This window comes from Girardinichthys multiradiatus, chromosome 5 (assembly GCF_021462225.1).
Source record: "Girardinichthys multiradiatus isolate DD_20200921_A chromosome 5, DD_fGirMul_XY1, whole genome shotgun sequence".
NCBI lineage: Eukaryota > Metazoa > Chordata > Actinopteri > Cyprinodontiformes > Goodeidae > Girardinichthys > Girardinichthys multiradiatus.
In genome coordinates, this window is record NC_061798.1 from 51,531,133 (window position 1) to 51,554,236 (window position 23,104).

At 43.9% G+C, this 23,104-nt stretch overlaps 1 protein-coding gene across 3 annotated transcripts in view; it reads left to right on the plus strand.

The window, feature by feature from the left end:
* Positions 1-2,077: 2,077 nt before the first annotated feature.
* glra3 (glycine receptor, alpha 3) overlaps positions 2,078-23,104 on the plus strand; it is a 72,064-nt gene continuing 51,037 nt past the window's right edge. For all 3 annotated transcript variants that reach the window (XM_047364722.1, XM_047364723.1, XM_047364724.1), the window contains exon 1: positions 2,078-2,420. In XM_047364722.1, the coding sequence (XP_047220678.1) occupies positions 2,356-2,420 (65 nt within the window). In that variant the 5' untranslated portion in view covers positions 2,078-2,355. The remainder of the gene's footprint in view (positions 2,421-23,104) is intronic.

Sequence of the window (23,104 nt, forward strand, 5' to 3'; positions counted from 1 at the left end):
CCACAAAGCTGCAGTGAAAGAAAGAAAGAATCTGCTGGAGGTCAGGAATTCTGCAGGCAACCACACTAAAACTGATCATCTGTGATGGAGGATCAGCATGAATGCATTTCTTGTTTATGCGTCGTTGCATTCAGAGAAATTAATCCCAGTCATGTAATTGGTCAGATGAAGAATTCAGTGAAAAACAAACTGACATTAGTTTTTACCTGCCTGCAGAGTTGGTTCTGCTCCTGACTTTATTTCATCAGTTGTTACTGAGGTTCAGCTGAAACAATAATAATGTTGACATGTTTTCACTTTTCCTTTTCCAGAAATAAAACCATTTTTCCGCAACGTATTCAAATGTCACAGTCGGAGCGGTAATGTGCCTTCTGATGTTGCTGCTGGTACCTGAGGCTCCATATTTTCATCTTCTCAGAGTCTGACCTCTGACCTAAGGAGGCAGAGATGCGGGATGCTTGCTGGGATCTAAAGGATGCTTCCAGTCCTGCAGGATGTTTACTGTGACACTGAGTAGGTCTGAGGGGGGCCAGGGGCCACAGATATTGTTTGACTCTTCATGGCCTCCAGGCAGCAATTTCAAACGATCAGACAGATGGAAAGTATCCGTGGGCAGGCACAGACATGCACAGCAGATTTTATGGAGAGGAGTGGAAGATGTGATCGGTACAGGTAACGACATGATTGCTGCTGGAGGGGGCAAGATGACGTTAGGGGTTTGACATATGGTCATCAGAACTTCATGTCTCAGCTTTTAACTTAATGTTAAAAGCTTAAAATGTATGTTTAACTTTATGTTCTCTCTCTATTTTTTCTCTTAGAAGCTACACCTGGCCTGGTACTGTGTGGGTAGCTGTGGCACCTTCCTGGAGGGGAACATCAGCCAAGCTGCTGCTGCCCAAAACTTCATGCTTACCTTCTACAGATGATCCACAAGGCCCTGTCTTTCAGTGTTTAACCCTTTCTCTCTCCTAGACATAGCTACTGACTGAGCTTCTACTGTGACTAACTCTATGTTCTCTCTTTCAGACTCTAACCTTGAAAACTGGCTTGTGGTTCATCTGCTTAGCTGTCTTTCTCTCCTAGATGAAGCCACTAAAGGAGCTACAACCATTAATGTTTCACTTTTCCTTCCCATAGAAAGTACTCCTGGATCAGTGCTTCTTTGTTCTCTTTGTGTCTCTGCTCTGTTCTCTCAAACCTCCAGTCGGTCGTGGCAGATGGTCGCTCACACTGAGCCTGGTTCTGGTTCTGCTGGAGGTTTCTTCCTGTTAAAACTGAGTTTTCCTCTCCACTGTCGCTACATGCATGCTCAGTATGAGGGATTGCAGGAAGGTCTGCTGTTTCAGCGAGACTGCTTTGGTTTCATTTCCGAGCTGCATTAATGCCAGTTTCATTTAGGAGTGATTTATAAATAAGCTCTATTTACACCAAACAGAGATTACTAAAGGCAGAGCCAATAAAATAACCGGTAGAAGCAGTTGGTTCTCCCATGGGCCATTGGGTACTGTCCCTAACAGTCAGCTGGGGGATGACACAGGAAGACATGGTGATGTTTTTACCAGCAGCAGTAGGAGGTCAGACATGGTCCATCAGAGTGATGTTGTCTGCTTACAATGTAAACCAGGAAAAATAAAACACACTCTACCAGAGATCTCCTGCTGAGTAACACAGCCTTAAATTCATCAGATGTTTTAGATGTTTCCCAGGCAGAAGACATCTGATTTAAATCACTGAGCCATCCACGGGCCGCTGCAGACCTTAATGAGAACTCAGGAGATCAGTCAGCTGTTTGGTGAACAGACACATTTAAAACTTATTCATGACAATATTTTTATCCTGGCACCCTGACAGCTCAAGTGGTCTAACTGGGCACCCGTCGCTCGTATAGACGGATCTAAGCGGGTCACTGCCTGCCTGGCGCCTCGCTGGGTGATAAATGGGGCACACCCACCGTAACATGTTTGCTATTATTTACATTCTATGGCGGCTCAGTGGGAGGAGTGTCTGACTTTCATTACAACGTTGCTGATTAGATTCCAGCTTCCTCCATATCCGCTTTAGCAAGGCACTCAGCCCAAGCCCTGATTGGCTGAGCTGCCCGTCAGGTTAACCAACCGGAGCAGGGGGCGGAGCTCTCAGAGTGGACTCGGAGCGCAGAACATCTGTGCGCTCCTCAGCTTCGGCTTCATCTCGTCCGCATCACGCAGCTTCGCTTCTCTCTGCGGTGATGAGAAGCAAGAGCGCGGCTTAACTTCCGGGAGTCACGGCGGGATGTCTGGGAGCGGCGCCCCGCGCGCCATCTGAGCACACCTGGAGCGCGAGCGCTGTTCGAGCGCGCGGACAGGAGGAGACATGAGGAGGAAGGAGGTGTCCGCGAGGGGCTCCCTGATGGGCTGGAAGCTGCTGCTGCTGGTCAGGTGAGAGCTGCTGGATTTACCTGATGGTCCACCAGGCTGACCAATGACGTGTCAGAGCTGCAGGCAGGAGGTCCAGCTGCAGAAGATCTTCACTGTTTGTCCAGAGTTTCTATCTGCGACCAGTGAATATGAGAGGAAGCAGTTGAGCATGGAAATAAATAGATTTGATTTCTGCAGATCATGTAGCTGGAGATTAATTTGTCTCAGTAGCTGATTGTGGATGAAGCAGTGGAGTCATGTTCTGGTCTCTGATGCTGGTGGAGCATTCATTTAACAGGTGTGAAGGCTGCGTTTCTGTATCACTGCTTCTCGTTGGATCACCATGGTAATGGGGAACCAGTAACCGGATCAGATTCGTCTCTAATTCTTTTGGAGAAATCTTACTGAAATCAAATAAATCTGATTATCTGTCAGTAAATCCAAAAGCAGCTAGTCAGTCCAACTCAGAACCTCCAGAGTTAAACCATGAAGCACTTTTCTCCACTTCTTTCATTATGTGCAGCTGTGCTTCCTGATTGTTGGACCATTTCCTGTAATGATCCATTTATTCTTCACACCTTTTCATTTATGCAACTTGCTGTTAAGTATGTAAACTTTATTTATAACTGCACCATTTAGAGATCAAGAACCACACAATGCTTTACATTAAAGATGTCTTCATAAGATGAAACTATTTGGACCTAATTTCAGAGCAGTCAGGGTTTCCTATGCAGAAAAAGCATCAAACGGTTCATAAAATCCTTGTTTTACATCAGCACGGGGGAACCGAAAGAAGAACCAGCAGAACAATGAAGCTTTAGGTTGCAACGGCTGGTATTCAGAAGTTCAGCTCTGATGAAGTGATGATTAATAGCTCTGAAATGATTTAAAATCGTTTAAACATAATCTGAAGAATTTCTTAAGTGATGAAGGCTCCCAGGTTTTATCCTGGATCTCCTGAAGGAAACATCAGCCCTGAGTGCTGATTAGAACCAGATCTGAGTTTGCCATCAAGACAAGACCTCCTGCTTGCAGGGCAGTCTTGTTTATTATGGGATGTTAATGGCTCATAACGTGTTCATGTTAGCTGTAGCTTCATAATAATGACAACATGAATGTCTCTCCAACTAAATGCTGAATCAAATGACTTTGGATCATTTTAGAACAAAATGAAAGTAACTGACCTCCGACCTTCTGTGGCTGCTAAGCTAGCAGTTATATTACAAGGACACTTCCTGCTGGGAAAATCAAAACAAAAGCACTTCCTGCTCCATTCATTCAGAGGTCTACCTCATTTATTTACTTCCTACACTTTGTCTCGTTCATTATGTTGTGATTTATAGCTTAAATTTAAACATCTTTATTTTTTACATTTGAGAATAAATGTTTAGATGTGGTGGCTGCACAGTGGTGCAGCGGTTAACACCGTTGCCTTGCAGGAAGAAGGGTTTGACTCCTCGCCGGGGGTCTTTCTGCACGGAGTCTACGTGTTTTCTCCGTGCATGCACGGGTTCTCCCTGGGTACTCCGCCTTCCTCCCAAAGTTCAAAAACAGGACTATTAGGTTAATTGCCCTTAGATGTGTGTGGTTGTTTGTTCTGTGTGTCTGTGCGTTGGCCTGTGATGGACTGGCGAACTGTCCAGAGTGGACCCCGCCTCCCGCCCGTAGATCCCTAGAGATAGGCTCCTGGACCAGCTCCTGGATGGGTAGGTTTAGAAAATGGTTTTCTTATATTAATAAAACTTCTCCAGCTCAGAGTGAGGAGAAGAAAACCCTCCAAACCAGATTTAGAGCAACACCTAATGGAAGAGAGGACAACATGAAGACAGGGATAAACAGCTGTTAACTTAGTCATTACAAAGACAAAGAAGCAGTAATTTAACATTAACAGGTTTTAATCTCTTTTTATTGTTTTTCTCACAGCAGAAATGGCTGTTTATATTTGAAATGGTGTAAATATTACCTATTAAATATTACGACTGTGGCTCAGGTGGCAGGAGTAAGTGCAGACCATTTTCATTTACATTTGATTATTTTCAAAACACCATAAATCAGCCATTTGCAGATTTTTGATGGTAAAATAAATGTTAAAAGAAAACTTTTAATAAATGTTAAAAGATTGAATGATAATTATCAAATGTTTATGTAATAATTACGGCCTGAGGACAAACCTCTAACTCTGCTTCGCTGACCTACAGCCATGCAGAGTTAGAGGTCACCTGGAGGTTGGAGACTTGATGCTTCACTTTGAATTGGGCCAAAAGACTTGAGACTTGACTTGGGAAAAAAAGACTTGTGAACACCTCTGGTGTGGAGACATGTAGTTGTTTGGAGGAAATATTGTTTCTTAATTCTGCTTCCTGTTGATGATGTTAAGAAATTACTCTTCAAACCCCCTGAGTCAAGTCAAGTCAAGTTTATTTTTACAGCATTTTCAGCAACAAGGCACTCAAAGCGTTGTACATGAGGAAAAACATTACAACGATACAGAAAATCAAACACAGAAAAACAAATTAAATGACATTAATAATCCTTGGGAGTTTACTGGTAAGAGCTGGTTCTAATCCAGTCTTTCTAATAGAGGTAATTAGCTCGTTAAGTCCTCTGTGGTAGGAATTCATCCGGTGCTAGAAGAAAAATGATAATATTAATCCTGGAGGTCGCTGGTATGAGGCAGCTGTGGTCCCATCATTCCCACTGAAGTCTAAGTAGAGAAGCTGGTTTACTGGTATCAAACTTTTTTAGTCCAAACCTTTTAAATACTAATAATATTTGGATTTAGCTGGTAATCCTTCTGAGAAATCAGAAAATCAGTGAAAAGTAATGAAATCACACATTTAGGTAAAGTAAGATAGGAGGAAAAAAAATCATATTTCAGACTCTATTCTGAGTTCCTTAAAGAACCGTTAACGGCTCATTCAGTGTTCCTTTCTTCCATCACCTCTCATTCTTTATTGAAAATGTACGTTTCTAAGCGAATCCCTGCTGCATTTAGCGTCAAAGTGCTTAATGACTATTTTTAGACTCCAACAGGAAACAAGTTCTTTCTTCCAAAAGTTTTGGCGAGCTCTGACATAAAGATCAGGCAAAAGCTTCGGTTAATCTGCTTACAGGGTCATGGATGGATTCAGAGATAAAACCTAACAGGATTACAGCCTGGCACACAACAGGAACTGGACCGGATCCAAATCCACATCGTTGTTCTGTACAACAATCAAAATCTTTCCTTTGCTTTTTTTTGACTTTTTCCCCAATAAAAGCTGCAAAGCAGGAAAATATTCAAATGAGACTGAAGTTTTGACAGTTCTCATAGTTTTCTATCTCCAGTTTGACTCAGATGGTTTTCAGTGATTTAAAACTACTCCATAAACCTTCCGGCTTTCAGAGAACTGGAGCAGTTGTTGTTTCTGGTTTCCGTACAGACATGTTCCTCTTTAATGTTTCAGCGTTTGCTTCCGTCTCCTTGCTCCAGCTTCCAGCCTCAGTCCTCCAGCAATGATTTTCCGGGGTTCTCCAGGCTAAAAGTTGTTTTGGAGGCGTTCCTGCTTGGAACAACGCCCCAGAACAGGGACAAACCCAAAAACACTCGTACCTCTAGGGTGGGAGACCAAACCAAAACACTGGTTAGGATAAGGAAGTGTTTCCCGCCGAGGCAGAAACAGATCTTATGGCTGTGATTGGATGAATGAATAGGAATGATGCTAAAAGAACAACAGAAGCCTTAAAGTCAGAGGCCATATTAAAGGCAGGATGACCTTATGCCTGATAGTGTCTGAGAGTTCCTCATCTGTTCTGAACATGCACAAAGCTTCTGTAGAAGATTTACAGAGGTTTACTACGGCGGTCACATCATATCAGGGTCCCGGCTGGAGCATGGAGGAGTGTGTTGTATTTTATTGGTTTATCTGTCATATGCAGGTTAACACACAGACAACAATGCAATGAAATGCTTGGGATAGGGAGAACCGTTCAACTTACTATAAAAACAAAAGTACTAATGGCGTGCAATAAAAAAAGAGTACACAAATGTTGTTTGGTGCAGTATCATTGTCCAGAGTTTAGTAGTCTGACAGCTTGTGGATAATATCTGTCTTTAAGTCTTTTTGTGCATGCTGGCAGATATCTATACCGCCTGCCAGAAGGTACCAGACGGAGAAGTCCTTTTGCTGGGTGAGTGTGGTCCTCAATGATGATGCGTGTTTTGGGCAGGCATCTGTAGAAGTTTGTGAGGATGCTGGTGTTCATACCGAACTTCCTCAGCCTTCTCAGGAAGTAGAGTCTCCATCTGGCTTTCTTGACCCCAGTGTCTGCATGTACTGTCCAGGATAAGTCCTCAGTGATGTGAACGCTGAGGACCTTGAAGCTGCTGACCAGCTCTACCTCAACGTTAGTTAGATGGAGGAATGCTGGCGTGTGGTGGCATTCGGTCCATTCTGTGAAGCTTTCCCACACCTGTGTGGATTCAGCCTAATCCCAAGGCTGCACCCTCATCATATCAACACTTGATGACACAAGAACGATTTCTAGATTGCTAACGACGAAGAAAGCAGTGAATTTTTCAGGCTGATATTTCAATGCCTGATGTTGCAGTAAAAGATGAAGCTAAACATAGTTTTTACAGTTGAGGAGGGAGAAGGACAGCCTTGATGTGAGCATAAATCAGCAACGCCATGTGGATAATGGAGATGATTAAAATGTCTGAAAATAATGACTGAAGTTGGTGAATCTGCTGAACATTACCCAGCGGTTCTTCTGTAAAGCTTTGATTGCTCTGTGATGATTTAAGGTGACGCCTCATCCCTGCAGCACTTTGTCATCCACTAAAGAGGACAATTCCGGTCTTATGGCTCATTATCATTTCTGTGAAGATTATTTATAAAAGATGTTTTCCTTTCAATAACAACTGAAGATTTCGATCTGAATTCTTCAGGATCTAAAACTCTGAATCTAAATGTAGCACACTTTCACCCTCTGTGCCATGATGATGAACCACAAGCAGCCGGGACACCAAAGAAAGAACTCTCTCTGTAGATGTCTTTAAGTTGCTTTTACCGCTTCCTGAATCAAACGTTAGAGTTGTAAGGAAATATTCCGTTACATTTAGTTATCATATTTATGAACTGGAGACGTTTCACTAACATCATCTCTGTTCTGCAGAGATGTGATGATTCTCCCAGCAACAGTGACACATGAGGATCGGTTTGTTAAAAGTTTTTTACCTCTTTTTTACTTCTCTTGCTAAATATAAAAAGGCTTTTTACGAGCGACGCTGTGCTCCCGGTGTTCAAACAGTAACTTGTCAGAATTGTTCACATCAGCCCAGAGCAGGATTTAAATGATCCACTTTAAACAGGTCCAGGGACGACGCATTATCTCACTTATCAGCACAGATCAATTAAAGACGAACAAACGTCTGATCTGCTGCTTCCTGCAGTCTGCACTTATCTAACATGTCATGGCTGCTGGCACACAGTCAACAACAATCCAGTTCAAATGATGCGAGGTGTAAACAGATAGAGAGAGATCAAATTAGTCTGGATTAACCTTGATGAGACATGTTTAATGTGCGGGAATGTTACTGTTAATAGAACCTGAAGAAGGGCTTTCAAACCTGATATAAAGAAAGAAACAAATGGTGATTCAGTATGAGGCACATCTTTAACTTCAAGACATTCCCATTTATCTGTGTATCATGAGGAAAAGAGTCAGGAATTCAGGTCACATGTTCATTCCTCGCTGAGTCTGCAGACAGATTCAGATAAAAACATTATCGGTCTTCTACTTGTTCTTATTTCACTCACAAAACAGACGTAGATGATCAAGAACAAATAAAACCAGGTCATATCTAAAGTGATGCTGACTTTGGACCCAGAAAGTTAGTCAAAAACACGTTTTAATTGTGCCATTGTGCAGCAGTACAGCGGGTGCCCAATCTGGGTTTGAGTCCCGACCTTGAGACCTTTGCCGCGTATCTTCCCTGCTTCTCTCTCAGCCTATTTCCTGTCTGGTAACGGTCAATAAAAGCCAGTCGTGCCCCAAAAATCTTTAAAAAAACAGACGCATTTAATCTAGCTGGATGGTGAAAACGCTCTTCCTCAACATAGAAGGAAATCGTTGTGGGAGAACAACACCTATGTTGCCAACTCTGTGATAAAAAAAATAATCAATTAAGATAATCAATAAAGCTGTAACAAAAAATTAATTTCCCTGCAAAGATTCATCTTCATAGTGGCCATATTATTACAAAAGATAACGCATCGATCTGGGTCACGGCTGCTAGAATATTGTGAAAAAGTTCAATATCGGAAACTCCTGGCGTCAGCACCCTAATCAGCTAATTAACTTTAAAAACCCACAAAGGTTTCCAGAGCCTCTAGATGATCTCAGTTTGGCTCAGTAGACTACAGAACCATGGGGAAGGCTGCTGACTGGACAGATGTCCAGAAGACAGTCATTGACCTCCTCTACAAGGAGGGGAAGCCACAGAAGGTCATTGCTAAAGAAACTGGTTCTTTCTCAGAGTATTGTATCCAAGCACATTTATAGTAGAAAGTTGAGTGGAAGGAAAAGCTGCACAATACGTGGACTAAGGATGGAGTCAGCGCATCAAGAACCACTACGTACAGACGGATCCTTTATATGTGCTGCAAAAGTCGCATTCCTTGTGTCAAGCCAGTCCACTGGGTTTTCTGAAGTCCAAAGTCAGTGATTGTTTGGGGTGCCATGTCATCTGCTGGTTCTGGTCCACTGGGTTTTCTGAAGTCCACAGTCAATGCAGCTATCTACCAGAACATTTTAGAGCCCTTCATGCTTCCTTCTGCTGACAAGCTTTATGAAGATGCTGATTTCATTTTCCAGAATTACTTGGTACCGGTTCATATTGCTAAAGACACCAAAGGCTGGTCTAATGACCATGGTGTTACTGTGCATGACTGGCCAATAAACTGGGCTGACCAGAACATTATAGAGAATCTATGGAGTTATGTCAAGAGGAAGATGAGAAACACCAGAACCAACAATGCAGATGTCCTGAAGACTGCTATCAAATTAACCTGGGCTTCCTGAACACCTCAGCAGAACCACAGGCTGATCTCCTCCATCCCATGCTGCATTGATGCAGTAATTCATGCAAAAGGAGCCCAGACCAAGTACTGATTTCATAGAAAATAACATACTTATCAGAAGCCTGATATTTGTTCTTAAATTATCCTTTTTATTTATCTTATGTAATATTCTATTTTTTTTAATTCGGGTTTTCAATCTCTTGAAGCCATTATTAACAACATTACAAGAAATAAAAGACTTGATACATTTCACTCTATGTGTGATGGATCTATATAACGTACTTTCTGCAGGAAGATTCAGACATCATGCAACACCAACCTCCACTGTGCATTTATACCTGAAGCTTCTGTTTTAGTCCAAACCATGAGCTCTAACCCTGAATGTGTGTGTCTGTCGTTAGGCTGCATGACAGCAGAACCTCAAGAACAGTTGTTACGTCTGAAGGAAACATTTGGCTGCAGAGCACAGCTAAGTAGTGCAGCACCAGGCTGTGTATGCATGAGGAGGAGGAGGAGGAGGGATGGAGGGATGAAGGGACGGTGGTCTCCACAGTAAGTGAACATTTGGCTGAAGGCGGTAGTCGACCCTGTCACAGCGCTGCTCCATGCTGGACTGTTATGGCAAAAATCCTCCGGGCTTCACTGGAAAATCCAGGTTTTTTTTTCAGGATGTTTGTATTATTCCTGCAGCTAATTAGCATAAAGAAGAACTACAGCTGCAAATGGGCCAGAGAGACTAATGAAGGGTAAAAAGTAAAGAATCACCCAGACAGGGCAATTTTCTCCTTTAAACTGGAATATACTGAAGGCTCAAGTAAAGTAAAATGTATTTACTTCGCACATTTCACAGGTAAGGAGGACAAAGTTCTCCTCAGAGATTAAAATACTGAAGACATTTAAACCAAAAAACACACATGATAAGAGGCTCAGTTCAGGGTTTTTAGTATCACAAAGCTGGTTCTCTCTTTACCTGGGTCTGTTACCATGGTAACTTAATCAAACCTGCTCCTGAGCCACTTAAGCTTCCACCATAGAGATCAAGAAGCTGAAAGCACCAAATGTCAGCCAATCAAAGCTCTGACAAAATAAAAAAAAACGAGGAGGGTGGTGCATGAACAGATTCCATCTCGGCTCTTTCCTCAGAGGTAGATGGTTAGGCCACATCTGGTTCATTAGAAAGACCTTTGATAGATCTCCTTGCAGAATGGATGCTTACGTCAAACACTCTGCTGCCTCCCGTTAGAAGCTGAGGGTTAATAGACAGAACTGGTCATGGACAGTGGCGGTTCTTGCATGAATGCAGCCCCGGGCAAGCCCCTCCTTCCTCTATTCGACACACAACTGAACACACAACAACGCCCCTGATGAATAAAATGTATTTAACTGATCCAGACAGAGCTGGCTCTATGGAGCCATATGGACCATATCTAAAACCTCCACTGGTTGTGGAGATCATGTGAACGTCTGAAGAGGATCTAAACAGCTGATTCTAATTTGAGCAAATTTCGGTGATGCTTTCCATCTTTTTCAAAGAAAATGTCCAAAAATAGAAAATCTTGAAATAGTTCAATATTCTCTGTCCCTCATTCTAGAAAATAAAACTCATATTGTCACGGTACTGTCATGGTTTACTTGGAATTGGACCCCGAATGCAGACGAGCAGGCAGCGTGATGGTTAGTGAAAAAGATTTAATAGCGAAAACTCACTCACTACAGGAGGCAGGAACAAAACAGACGGGCAGGCAAGACAGGCGTGGCATGATCAAAAAATAAGACTTGAGCATCAAACTTGACATGAGCATGAGAGTGAAAGATGTTTCCGCGAAGACAAACAGAGCAGGTGTGAATATATCGAGTGAAAACCAGGTGGAGCAAGGGGACAGATTAACTTGGACAGGTGAGTCGAATAAACTTAATTGACAGACAGAACAAAACGTGGCTGCGGCAAAAACAGAGACTCTAATAAACTAGAAAAAGATGAAGCAAAAGCATAACCAGATCCGAAAACCAAACTTGACAAAACATGAACAAGACGACAAAACTAAAGCATGACCAGGAAAATAAAAAGAAACATGATTCAAAATCGAAGAAGAATAATAACAAAAGAACGAGTGAAAACCGTAACTGAAAAACATAAGAAGAAATCAAAAACCAAACAACTCTACATCATGACAGAAACCCCCACTTAAGGGCGGATACCAGACACCCACAACAGTCCAAACAAAAAGAAAACAACCCGACCAGGGCGGGCGGTGGGGGCCTTGGTAGGAGGGCCAAAAACAGAGCTCCGGCGGGCGACCAGGCCTGCACCACAGAGTTCCGGGCGGTCGGCGGCGAAGCCGTGGCAGCCTGCGATGGGAACCTGCAGGTAGGTCAGGAGGCCAACAGAGGAGAGTAGAGGCCCCCCCAAAAACTCTGTGGAACCCCAGAGGCGTGGAGCCTGGCGAACCCTCAGAGGCTGAAGCAGAGCCTGGCGAACCCTCGGAGGCAGAAGCAGAGCCTGGCGAACCCTCAGAGGCTGAAGCAGAGCCTGGCGAACCCTCAGAGGCTGAAGCAGAGCCTGGCGAACCCTCAGAGGCTGAAGCAGAGCCTGGCGAACCCTCATCAGAGGCAGAAGCAGAGCCTGGCGAACCCTCAGAGGCTGAAGCAGAGCCTGGCGAACCCTCGGAGGCAGAAGCAGAGCCTGGCGAACCCTCAGAGGCTGAAGCAGAGCCTGGCGAACCCTCAGAGGCTGAAGCAGAGCCTGGCGAACCCTCAGAGGCTGAAGCACAGCCTGGCGAACCCTTGGAGGCTGAAGCAGAGCCTGGCGAACCCTCGGAGGCAGAAGCAAAGCCTGGCGAACCCTCGGAGGCTGAAGCACAGCCTGGCGAACCCTCGGAGGCTGAAGCAGAGCCTGGCGAACCCTCAGAGGCAGAAGCAGAGCCTGGCAAACCCTCAGAGGCTGAAGCAGAGCCTGGCGAACCCTCAGAGGCTGAAGCACAGCCTGGCAAACCCTCAACTCTGGGTTCAAAAGCCAGAATGAGGACAAAACGTTCCTTAAACTCCTGCAGACTAGGAACAGGAGCTGAGGCGTCGACGGGATCCTCCGTGACGTGAGCAGAAGCTGAGGCGTCGACCAGACCCTCCGTGACGTGAGCAGAAGCTGAGGCGTCGCCGGGGCCCCCGATGACTTGAGCCAGGGCGTCCCTCTTACGACATCTTCTGCGCCGAGGGGGTTGAGGCTGACTTAGGGTCAGGCTGTGATGTGTCTGGCCTGGAGTCAGGCTGAGGCTGTGGTCCTGACGTGGGCTGCTCTGCAGCAGCGCCCTGGAGACTTGACGTGGAGGATGGCAGTAAAACAGCCTTACTGCTGCTTCATACTCCATCTCAATCTGCTTTATCCTCTCCATCAGCTCAGGAGAGGAATACAGGAGACCTGTCGTCCTGAGGATCTTGATTTGGCGTGCCGTGAACCTCAAGCGCTGCTCCAGCTCGGCAGGTGTTGCCTCAGAACACCGGGCTGGAGCGAGCGCAGACGGCATTGGCGGAGGTGCAGCGAGCCGGGGAGACAGTGCCATGGCAGGCGAAGATGTGGGCTTACTTGCTGCAGCCCTCACATAGGCTGGCTTTGAAATCACCTCCTCGCCAGCCGACCAGCTAGGAACCGCTGCATGTCGGCGTTTCTTGCGGCGGGAGGAGGACGTGGGCCTCACTGCCGGACCAGAGTGCACAACCAGGGGAGGAGGCGGAGAACGGCGACGAAGGGGACCTGTCTCCGGAACTGGAATCGCCAACCTGGATCCTTCATAAGCCGACTGCGGCACTGACAGCCCCGCAGAACGGCGCAACCACGAAGGCATAGAGGCCAATGGAGCCAGCCCGATGCTCATCCGCGAGGTCCGTGTTTGGCGGAAACATACTGTCACGGTACTGTCACGGTTTACTTGGAATTGGACCCAGAATGCAGACGAGCAGGCAGCGTGATGGTTAGTGAAAAAGATTTAATAACGAAAACTCACTCACTACAGGAGGCAGGAACAAAACAGACGGGCAGGCAAGACAGGCGTGGCATGATCAAAAAATAAGACTTGAGCATCAAACTTGACATGAGCATGAGAGTGAAAGATGTTTCCGCGAAGACAAACAGAGCAGGTGTGAATATATCGAGTGAAAACCAGGTGGAGCAAGGGGACAGATTAACTTGGACAGGTGAGTCGAATAAACTTAATTGACAGACAGAACAAAACGTGGCTGCGGCAAAAACAGAGACTCTAATATTCTAGAAAAACATGAAGCAAAAGCATAACCAGATCCGAAAACCAAACTTGACAAAACATGAACAAGACGACAAAACTAAAGCATGATCAGGAAAATAAAAAGAAACATGATTCAAAATCGAAGAAGAATAATAACAAAAGAACGAGTGAAAACCGTAACTGAAAAACATAAGAAGAAATCAAAAACCAAACAACCCTACATCATGACACATATAGCATCTTTCACGAAACATTTCCTTCATAAACCTGTAGAGACGAGCCTCTGAGCCTCTGACTATTCATCAACAGCAGCTCCACGCATAAAAGCTGCGGCTTAAATCTCCTCATACTGATGTTCTCCAAACGGTGGACAAACTCAGCGCAGAGACCCTGTTTTTGGCTGGGCACATGCTTTAAATTAAGCAATAGATCTCACCTTATTGATCTTCTCATCGGAAACTATTTCTGATGCTTTTAGATGCTGCAGCTGGCTGGTCCCACAAATCATGCATCACCACTGCATCACTGGATTTGCAAAGCCAGCTTGGCAAATACAAGTCAGCTGATGCAAGGTTGTGACTGACTTGCTTGGGGAGTCGGGGGCGTAGCTGAGACGAGCTGACTATAACCATCCTCACCACATCAGTCCTGTTACTAAAAAAGAAACAAAGTCCTTAATGCCACCTTGAAGTGTTTCTAAGGGGACATATGATGCTTTTAAATCCCTTCTTTTCACACTTAAATCATCCAGTTGTGGCAGTTGTCCAGAAGCCCGATGCTGCTGCTATCAGAACAATGATCAGGACATCACATCAACACAATAAATTCATGTCTAAAATAGTTTGTTGTCATTTTAGCGTAATTAGAAGCTTACCACTTTGCTGCGTCCATCGTTTCCATATACAGAAGGAACCAACCCCTTAATCAGATGAAGTCTTTCAGAAAATCCTTCTTGATACTGGAGGAGATGATGAAGAACTCGTCCTTGAAGAGCTTCATGCAGACGAAGAGGAATTTCCCCACTGATGTAGGAACATTTCCATGAAAAATTAAATCTAACCAGGCACTTTGAAGAGGTTCTGGTGTTGGGGGACGGTGAATTGAACTGTGAGGGTTAATTCACCCAACAGCCAAACCGAACCTATCCTCTTTCAGAACAGCCATACTTGTGCTTGGACTACAAAATTGCAGCAAAAAGTAAAAATGGTGGAATTGATCAATCTGAAGTCCATGGCCTTATTTAGCTGTTCTGCAGCAAATACTGTGATTTAACAGTTCATAAAAAGTAACAGGAAATAGAGAAAACTGAATAGACTGAACAATATGACTCAAACAGAATATAAGATATCTCTGCAGCACCTGCAGAGGCTTAATTCAACTTTTCTGCTCTCTTACAGAATCCAAGTACACAACAAAATGTATTTAAAGGCTAAAAAAAATGTATCTGCATGATATGTCCCTTTTAAAGTCTCAGTGTCATTTCTTACAAATACACATTTGTTGCTGCCAAGACTGGCACAGCCACTTATTAAGTTTAGGGGCAAATTCTTTTATTTAAGGGCTAAAAAAGTGGAGTTTGCATGATATTTCCCCTTTTAGGGGCAATTCCTCCAAACATGAAGTTAGTAGCAGCAGTAGCTCAGTCAATGGCTCCTCTCAGAAGGGACACACAGCAATAGAAAGATGAACATTTAGTCAACATTTTCTCTAAATCAGTTTGATCAAACAGCTCTGTCTCTATGATAGTGTAACAGCTATAAGAACTTTCAGAAGCCTCCATGTTTTAAGGTGAATCTTCCTGTTTGCATGTCTGAGATCTCCCCCTGCTGCACCGCGTTATGCACTCATGCATTATGCATTTTTTAATCTAAGCAGGCAGATTGGCCTGTGTTTGAGGTAACAGCGAAAGGCCCTGAGGCGAATGACCTCATATTCTGAAGCGGCAGAGCAGAGCTTGGAGATCGTGGTTGTGCCAACGACCCAGCTGATGACTGCTTCCCTCTGTGAGCACAGGAGTTAAAACGATGAGCCACTGGCGCCATGCTATAATTAACATATGCTTTGTTGAAGGAAAAGACAGACATGCATGCATATTTAAAGTTGAACATGAAGGCGAGGCCCACTTTGTTTGTTCTTCTTGGCCTGAGATTAAAGATGAAAAGAAATCCTCAGAGCAGAACAGATGTTCTTCTGTCTTTTCAGGAATACAGAGGAACACTTTCACATTAGGAAGGAACAAAATAGTTTTCTGGTGTTTGGAGAACCGCTCTGACACCGACAGCAGCCGAAGACAGGCTGAATAATTTGTAAACGTGCAGCCGGTGTCAACACTGAGGGCTTGTAGCATGAAGTTATTATTCATTCATGAATCAGATTCTGGTTCTGTATGAGTTTGGGCTCTGTTCAGATGGCTTTATAGCGATCAGTTGTCAGTTATTGATGACCTGAAGGATAATGTGCAGAAGTTGACTAAAATCAACTACAAAGACGTTTTAATGACTCTGTGGAGCTCAGCCCCGAGGCAGGTCAGCTCCTCCACACTGTGAAGACATCATGAAGAAAGGTCCTGATGTCCAAAGTGACCCTTTATGGTAATGACATCAGCTCCTGCCATCCATCAAATAGAGTCATTCACACACACACACACACAAAACAGTGAGAAAAGTTATAAACTTGTGCATTAGTTCCAGTGCACATGTAGCTTTTATATTGATTCAGTTTTAGCTCAACATTGCATGAGAAGGCAACAAATAAATCAGTTACAGTTTGTCAGAAGTTATTGTTGAGGTACAAGAGTTTTTAACTGGTGTAAATATTTAGTATGTCTGTAATAGGAGCCTCGATTGGTCCACAGGAAAACATGCAGACATGGATGAAAGACCAGACACTGAACATGAACCAGAGAATGAACAGAGAAGAGCAGGATCAGAGACAGAGGTTGTAGTGAAAAAAGGACACGTTTGATTGCATCCAGTCAGTGACTTGCAGCATTCACTCCTCCTGGAGGAGCATGTAGAGACAGTGGACAGTCACTGGCGTTGACTTTGCAGCAATCCCTCATAGTGAGCATGCATGTAGCGACAGTGGAGAGGAAAAACTCCCTTTTAACAGGAAGAAACCTCCAGCAGAACCAGAACCAGGCTCAGTATGAGCAGCCATCTGCCACGACCGACTGGGGGTTTGAGAGAACAGAGCAGAGACACAAAGAGAACAAAGAAGCACTGATCCAGGAGTACTTTCTATGGGAAGGAAAAGTGAATGTTAATGGATGTAGCTCCTTTAATGGCTTCATCTAGGAGAGAAAGACAGCTAAGTAGATAAACTCTGAGCCAGTTTTCAAGGTTAGAGTCTGAAAGAGAGCACATAGAGTTAGTCACAGTAGAAGCTCAGCCAGTAGCCATGTCTAGGAGAGAGAAAGGGTTAAACACTGAAAGACAGGGCCATGTGGATCATTGGTAGAGGGTGAGCATTAAGCTGTTGCCAGCAGAAGCTCGGACGATTACCCTCTCCAGAAAGGTGTCACAGGTAGACAGAACCAGGCCAGGTGTAGCTTCTAGGAAGAGAAAAGAGAGAACATAAAGTTAAAAGCTGAAATAACAGCAAATAATACAAAATTGGAGAGTAGTAGGAGAATGTAGCAGAGAGAGTGAATGTGGTCATTATGTCCTCCAGCAGCCTAAGCCTATAGCAGCATAACTACAGAGATAGCTCAGGATAACCTAAGCCACTCTAACTATAAGCTTTATCAAAAAGGAAAGTTTTAAGCCTAGCCTTAAAAGTAGACAGGGTGTCTGCCTCACGGACTAAAACTGGGAGCTGGTTCCACAGGAGAGGAGCCTGATAACTAAAGGATCTGCCTCCCATTCTACTTCTAGAGACTCTAGGAACCACCAGTAAACCTGCAGTCTGAGAACAAAGTGCTCTGTTAGGAACATATGGACCAATCAGATCTCTGATGTATGATGGAGCTAGATCATTAAGGGCTTTATATGTGAGGAGGAGAATTTTAAATTATATTCTGGATTTAACAGGGAGCCAATGAAGGGAAGCTAAAATAGGAGAAATATGATCTCTCTTTTTAATTTTCAGCAGAACTCTTGCTGCAGCATTTTGAATGATGCACATAAACAGAAACAAGAGGATCTCTGAACCTTTCTTTGCTGTTATTGGCTGAGAAACAGCAGCACCATGCAGCTCCTTCTTTGGTTTTACTGCTTTGATTTCCTTTTAAAGACACCAGCCAGACTTTTCTGTAAGACCAGCCAGAATCCCTTTAGACACAGTTTCTCACCCAGAAAAACATCCTTGATTTTTATATTTATATGAGGCGACTGTGGCTCAGTAGGAAGAATAGTCGTCTTGCAATCAGAAGGTTGTGGGTTTGATTCCAGCTTCCTCCTGCCATATGTCGATGTGCCCCTGGGCAAGGCACTTAACCTCAAGTTGAATGCAATTGGGTGAATGTGGCTCTAGTGTAAAGCGCTTTGAGCGATCTGTATGACTGGAAAAGCGCTATATAAATTCAGTCCATTTATATTTCTTTCCCTTTTTTGTTGTAAACTCATAAATTAATCAAGATATTACCCCTCTTATAACAAGCAACTGATCAGTTTTTTAAGAGATTTATTTGTGTTTTAGTTTTTATCTCTTTAGTTGCATGTTTTTAATCAAATTCCTCGTTTAAGAGTGTTTCCTTGTATTCTGTCCAGCATCAGTGAGATGTTTGAGCTGCAGGTGGAAACACTGCATGGTCAACAGGAAAAGGAGCAGGGCAGACTGGAGTATCAGGCTTAATTACCAATGATCTTTAACAGTTGATGAATATTAACAGAAACTCAGCAGAATCCATCATGGTTCAGAAAGAAAAGCAATCAACCCTAATGCAAATCATATTCTTCGGGTTCTGTCTGGAAGTCCGTCGCAAGCCGCCTCTTATAATGTCATCGACCCAAATATCTTGAAGCAGATTCACTTGTTTTGTTTTTTTCTCAGTGGGATTTATGAAAACTTGTCTTAAGTACAAATATTCACCGGTGGATTTAAAATCCAAACCACTTAGCTTTATTGCTTCCAGCTGGCAGTTCTGCTTTTGTGACCCAGTGTCTTTTGTTGTGGCACCACTCAGACCTCCAGGCCACACGACCTCCCGGTTTTAAACTGTTTTAATGGAAAATGATGCAGGTCATCCTGGTGCTTCTGTTCAGCAGGTGAATAAAGTTAAACTGGTTGTGGCCAAAAATTCATTTCCTTTGATGATTGAGGGTTCAATGCAACACATCTTCAGATTCTACATAAATAGAAACATAAATTAGGTTCTCTGCATGGTGTATTCAGAACATTTCCAGAACATGCAGGGCTCCTCTTCAGTGTTTACCTGAAGGTCTGAATGGAAACATCCAGGAACTAGAAGCTGGAATAATGGACTCTTTCCCAGTTTCATTGTGCTGAGAGAGCACTGCATTGTGTGCTGATTAAGGGGGTTACATAACAGCAGCAGGGGGGATAAACAGAGGTCTCCAGATGCAGAAGGCCTCCTCTGTCTGTCCCTTCATATCTGCTTCATGAGCTCGTTTTGTTGCATAATCAGAAGCAGATATAAATAATTCTGACAGCACTTCAAACATCTCTGAGCCTTTTTAGGTCCTGGCTGCGCAGAGCAGGTTTTACAACGTTATGAAAACTGTTGATCATCTACTGGCCAGGAACCTGCTCCTGTAAAGTATCAGCTATGATATGATGTTGGAAAATGCTGGTTCTGTGTGTGTGTCTGTTGAGGAACATCTAAATCTGGATCTTCTGTGTTTAATGTTAGAAACATTTCCAGTATTCAGGGATAAATCATGATCTCCCTCAGCTGATTGTTAGGACGTCAGATAAGCTCAATACAAACAGTATTATGTCACAGTCCAGATCTCCAGCCTGAGAACTTCCTACTAAAACCTTCAGTCACCAGACTCCAGATTTCCCTCCAGAGCTTCCACACTGCTGCAGGACGTCACTCTCAGCTCATTTATGCATCTGTCTTTGACACATTTCTATACGTCAGAGTCCAGGACAGCTGGCAGCCATGTTTTTTTTACACTCTGGTTGGAGTTAGAAGTTAGCTTGGGGAAAACTCTTCTTTAATGTTCTAGTTCCCTCAACCAGGTTTTGTCTATAGCTTAAACCGAACCAAACAGGAACTGAAGTCAAAGTTAAATAAGAGCAAGATTAGAAAGTTGTAGTTTAATATGAGACAAACATCTCCAGGCGGACCCTGATGATCCCTGCCTTCCTGAAGCTCTGTTGAGTTTCCTGCTTCCTGTTATCAGACTCTACCCAGCATGCTGCTGAACTCTTTACATGTTTCTGCATATTTAAAGGTGACCTATCATACTTCCTTTTACACACGTGGGATAGGTCTATGGCCTGTAAAAAACATGTTAATTACATTTTTCACACAACATCATTTTCAGATAATGAGATTTAACCTCCTCAGTTCCCCCTTTTTTGAGCTCTTTTCAGAATGAGCTGTTTTAGGGCTTTGTCAATTATATGCAAATAAGCAGCATCTGGCCACGGCCCCAACCAGCACTTCATGCACATGAAAACGAAACTTAAACTTATAAGACACAACAATAAGTACTTACATTTCTGTCATCTGCAGATTTGCCACCAACAGCAGGGTCTGAATTTTTCTTCACTCCTTCTGTATATCCTGACGTGTTCTGATGTGAGTTCTCAAAGCAGTCCGTGGTGAAGTGATTCATGCAAACTAGTACCGTCTTTGACAATGTGACTGGAACATTGCCCTCAAAAATAAAATGATGCCACGAGTGTTTGTTATCCGACAGTGGAAGAATGTGGATGGACACATGTGGGTCTTTGCAGCCAAAAGAACATCTGCCTTTGAGGGCAGCCATTATAAAGCACCTGTAAGGTAAAACCAGCTTGCAAGAGATGGGCCTCTACTGGAAATCAAGTGGGCAGAGCTATACTCCAGTCGCTAGTCAGGGGCAGGACTCAGGTAACATTGCTAGGTGCCAGTGTAATGACGACATCACAATTATACAGCTTTTGAAACCGTGCGTTTTCTAGAAAAAATAAAACATTCATTTATAGCGAAAAAACATCTGAATGTTTGGACTGTTTGTAGAAGCATTAGAGACTCAAATGGAAGTATAAAATGATCAAAGAATGAATTTTGCATAATATTTTGCCCTTTAAAGGAAAAAATCAGACGTGTGACTCCGGAAGGTCCTCAAATAGAGGTCTTCAGTAAAACAATGATGAGATCGCGCCGAGCCCCTCATCTTCAACTCGCCTCTTATTGCAGAGCGGCAATTCATCATTTTTCAAATTTTCCAGAAATTGGCCTATTTTCAGCTTGACTTGCCCTCAGCGGTGAGCAGCACCATATCTAGACACTACCAGGTCGCTATGGCAACACTCTTCAGTTTGGAAGTTGTTACAGACAGAAGCTGTCTTTAGCATCAGTCATGTAGGCTGTTCATTCAGGCAGCAACTGCAACCGGACTGTTTCAGGGAGGAGACGGATTTACACCCACCATGGAGCTGACTTCAGTAGATATCAGATTAGCTAAATAAGCTACAGCTAAGTGTATGATGCTGATGTCATGTTTTGGGAGTTTGTTGAAGGACCAAAACATAGATAAGAGTTTGGAAACAGTGTGGTGAGTAGAAGGTTTTAATGATAAAAAAAATTACAGAAACTAACAGGCAGGGTGCAAGCAGAATGGGACATAGAACCAGACACAACCAGCAAGGAACAATAAGGGTCAAGGAACCTAAGTCCTGAGGAAAGGGTGTAGAATGACATCATGACCAGATGAGCATAATCTACAGAGGAGAGCAAACAGGGAGATTGAGGGAAAGAGACTAATGAACACAGAGAGCTGAAAGAATCTACAAATCAAAAATGGAAACGACCTGAAACAAAAATAAGAGGAAAAAGCTCAAAGACACAGATGGGAAGAACCCAAGTAAGACATTTAACACAAAGGAATAAACCTGTTTGGCAAGATCCTAACAGTAATAATGGTCTGACATAGAACACTCACACAAACCTTCTATTGATTTTACAATAGCTTGGGCTTAAGCAGTGCCAATGCAACTCAAGTCATGATGTTCTGTGTCATGCTTCATTCATGTACGTATAGCTATCTGCTGGTAGGAGCAGCTGACTGGACAACATAAGACTGTTGTCGTCACAGAACGAGGACATGTTTGGCAGAGACCATCAGATATTTCTGCCTTCATATCACCTACCACACAGACAGAGGTAATGAATAAGTCATGCATCATTTTAAATTGGCTCTAAATGCTGCATGTGGTTTAATGACTTCTCCTCACATTATGTCAGTTTGATTTTTCCACTGATGAACTCATCTGAAGTCTTCATTACTTCAATAATTATTTCATTATCTAATTTAACATCCCACACCTTCTAATTTGATAATTGCTTATCTGAGAATGAAAACGCAACTCAGATTGCGGCGTCTCCTTCAGAGGGAGGCAGGACCTCCTGAAGGAAGGGTGCTGTGTGTAACCGCTGGGTTTCTGTTTGGGTCTCTCTGTGCGGTGTCCTGTGGACTTGGCAGCTAATTCTGCTGCGTTAAGCTGTTGTTTGTGTCTGGATGTCATGCAGTGCTTCAGCTCAGCTCCATGAGACCGCTGCATGTTCACTCTGAATGTGTCATACATGTTACACGCTTCCCGCCTTCCAGACCTCCAAAGGCCAGCTGACAGAAATGTTTCAATGGAATACTCGTATTTTTACCATTTTCTGCATTTGGACAAGGTTTTGCAGCAGCAGTGGTTCCTCATGATGCAGATTAAATGCGCTCAAGTCGCTGCACAGAGCTGCAGGTTTCTTCTGACCTGGTCACCTTTGTCAGGAACCAACAGAACCCAGCAGAAGCTCAGACCTGAACTGGCTCCTTCTTCCTGAGGACCTGATGTTCTTTCAGCAGCAGGAGCAGATTATTGATTTTAATATATATCGTTTTGTTTCACTGCTGTGACTAAATGAGTGAAGGCTGATGGAAGTCAGTTATTTTCTATTCTTATTTGTACTCGTCTTCTTCCGCTTATCCGGGACCGGGTCGCGGGGGCAGTAGACTCAGCAGAGACACCCAGACGTCCCTCTCCCCAGACACCTCCTCCAGCTCCTCCAGAGGGAGCCCAAGGCGTTCCCAGGCCAGCCGAGAGACATAGTCCCTCCAGCGTGTCCTGGGCCGTCCCCTGGGCCTCGTCCCGGTGGGACGTGCCTGGAACACCTCCCAAGGAAGGCGTCCAGGAGGCATCCGGTATAGATGGCCGAGCCACCTCAACTGGCTCCTCTCGATGTGGAGGAGCAGTGGCTCTACTCCGAGCTCCTCCCGGATGGCCGAGCTCCTCACCCTAT